Source organism: Pollicipes pollicipes, unplaced genomic scaffold (assembly GCF_011947565.3).
Source record: "Pollicipes pollicipes isolate AB1234 unplaced genomic scaffold, Ppol_2.1 Scaffold_4295;HRSCAF=5057_pilon_pilon_pilon, whole genome shotgun sequence".
Classification (NCBI taxonomy): Eukaryota; Metazoa; Arthropoda; class Thecostraca; order Pollicipedomorpha; family Pollicipedidae; genus Pollicipes; species Pollicipes pollicipes.
The window spans coordinates 38,499,387-38,502,011 of NW_023596461.1; the positions used below are offsets into that span (position 1 = coordinate 38,499,387).

Here is a 2,625-nt window from a genome sequence, read left to right on the forward strand (position 1 = left end):
ATGACTGCTGGCGAGGAGAGTGCATTGTCTCAGGCGAGGGGCTGTATCCAGTGCCATTACTGTACATTTTACTGTGCCTTAGCATATCTGGTCCAGTTCTCTGCGGAGAGGGAATTCTGGTTCAGGAAATTGTCAGACGTTGATTGTCTCGTTCTATTTGTGCAGTCCAGTTCCTTCATAACAACATCTTCTCCAGTTCTCTCAGAGTGACATCTCATGTCATTCTCGTAATGGAAGAGAAACGATAAATTCCACTGCATTTATGTATTTCGACGCATTTGTGGGAGCTAAACCACTTAACGGCATGCGATGGCGCTCAGTTTTCCGTTTTGTGACACATCTTTACACGAGCCGTCCATCGGAGAGCGAAGCAAGGCAACATGTCCCAAGATGGAGGCACATGGCCCAAACAGTTTTTGTATATTTGCTATCGAAGCTGTCCATTTTAAGTTACAGTTAGTTTTGCGGACCTCGACTGAGGTCGTTTGGAGGAGATGGTAGCTGGGCTGTGCTGGCCGGTGGCAGCAGCAGGGGGTCGTCTGCTGGGGAGCAGCACCACCTCTTTCAAGCAGCCAGACGCTTAGATCTTGACACAGTGGGCGCCCGTAGGTCCACTCTCGTCGCACCTCGAGTTGCTCGGGCAGTACTTGCCCGTGCAGCTGCGGGACACTGCAGACCGAGACAGTAGTTACTCAGGAGTCGTCGAGTGGCAGTGCACCATAGCCCGAAGCCAGGCCCCGTGCCCTGCCCGCGGAGCTCGTGAGCACCCGGACACATTCAGACGAGGCGCCAGATCGACAAGCGGTAACGGCACGCCTGGTTGCAGACCCGGCAGGCTTTCGCCGGGTGTGGGGCGCCGCCACGCCTCAAACACCCCGCCCACCCCGACCGCGGCTATTGTGCGTCGCCAACGGCCGGGACCCGGTGACCCTGCACTCACCCGTTCCGCGCCGGCAGAGGGCACCGCTGGGCGTGTCGATGCAGGTGAGGCCGGGACGGCACTCGCGCACCTCACACGTGTTGGGCAGGCAGGTGGGCGAGCCGTTACGGATGTAACAGTTGGTGCCGCGGCGGCAGAAGAAGCCCTGGCACGACGGCACGTCTAAAAAAGAACAAATGCATCACCGGTGGACTAAGCTGGATGACAGCGTCCGTACGAAGATGATGCTGCGACGAACCTGCAGTGTGCGACAACCCAGCTCTGGTGAGCCGACACGCCAGAGGCGCAGTCCAGCTGAGTTGGACTACACCTTAATCTTCGTCTAGTAGCCCAGACTAGTCTGGCAGTTAAGCGCCAGAGGCTCAGAGGTGCACAGACACATAGCTCGTCTTACCGGGCACACAGTCCGGTCCGTCAGGAAGGTCGTTACACAGCTCTCCGGCGGAGCACTTGATGTCAGCGCACGTCCTGCGATCTGGGGACAGACAAGGAATAGTAATGAAACTCTCCGGGGTATAAACAATGCCAGAAAAAGCGCATTCGCAACAGGAGATCCAGCCAAGATAAGGCCTGGCCACCAAAGACCAAGTTGTTTTCTTGTTGTTAAATGTTTGCAACTGTTCGCTGTGGTTTGCAACAACAACATTAAAGTACAAAATCGCGAGAATGTTTTTGGATATGCCTGCTCCGGTGAAGGGCGGAGTCAGACCATTCAGTGCTCGTCTTACCGGGCAGGCAGACGGGGCCTGTGGGGCGGTCCTCGCACTTGAGGCCCTGCCGGCAGGGCACGCGCTTGTTCGCGCACGTCTCCGGAACTGGCGGCGGAGAGACACGTCAGCGCACGGCGGCGGTCGCCGGCGCACGAGCACATGACCAGCAGCATGGCGAGGCCCCGCCCCGGGCAACGGGGGGACGATGGTCCTCGGCTTCAGCCCTTCATTCGGACACGGACATGCAGGGAGACGGCGAGGGAAGACTAATAGAAAGTCGGGAGATACACTTGTGAAAAAGGCATCTTGTGAGCGACGTCGATTAATGGCGTCAGTCGTTTACTAGATTCACAAAAGCGACGGGACTGCCCTGCGGGTAGCCTCACGCACGTTGAGGTGTCTGAGATTCAATCTTTCGAACTCCAAACTGCTGCAGTGGAGACGCCAGGGCACATGTCCGCCGAGGAACGCTAGAGGATACAGCATCCGTCAGGCTCGACATCTGGTTCGATCCGGTAAAATCCGGTCTGGTTACACACCTGAGAGCCGTAATGTCCGTGACTGCGCTACAGAAGTGAGACGTACCTCTGACGCAGGTCGGGCCGGAGGCACGGTCCTCGCACTTGTAGCCAGTACGGCACGGGACCTTCTTGTTGGCGCAGGTCTCCGGGACTGCAAGCGAACCCCGGTTAAAACCAAAGAGCACCAAATCGGGAGCATCGCGGCATCTGAGCTCACCACGTGGTAAGTGACGAATGAAATAGTTATATGCAAATGGAAGTGCACAGAGGGCTATTTACATGGTGGCGTTCAGCCTGCAGCAGGGTCCACATCGGGTAATGTACACATTGACGGCAATGAATGCCGCCTCGGATTGCGGTATCTCATAAGTCTGGGGAAAAATTACCTAGCGCGGTATATACAGAGGAAGCTATCCCGTTTTTCTTCTCGGAGCGTCCCTAGTCCACAACGAGC

General features: G+C 56.6%; 1 protein-coding gene across 1 annotated transcript in view; it reads right to left on the reverse strand.

Annotated features, from left to right (window-relative positions):
* Positions 1-229: 229 nt before the first annotated feature.
* The window catches only part of LOC119097511 (neurogenic locus notch homolog protein 4), a gene marked incomplete in the record, with an annotated part of 165,174 nt that continues 162,778 nt past the window's right edge, over positions 230-2,625 (reverse strand). Inside the window, 5 exon segments of the mRNA XM_037220543.1 lie at positions 230-669; positions 941-1,102; positions 1,335-1,415; positions 1,669-1,755; positions 2,236-2,322. Coding sequence (XP_037076438.1) covers positions 581-669; positions 941-1,102; positions 1,335-1,415; positions 1,669-1,755; positions 2,236-2,322 — 506 coding nt within the window.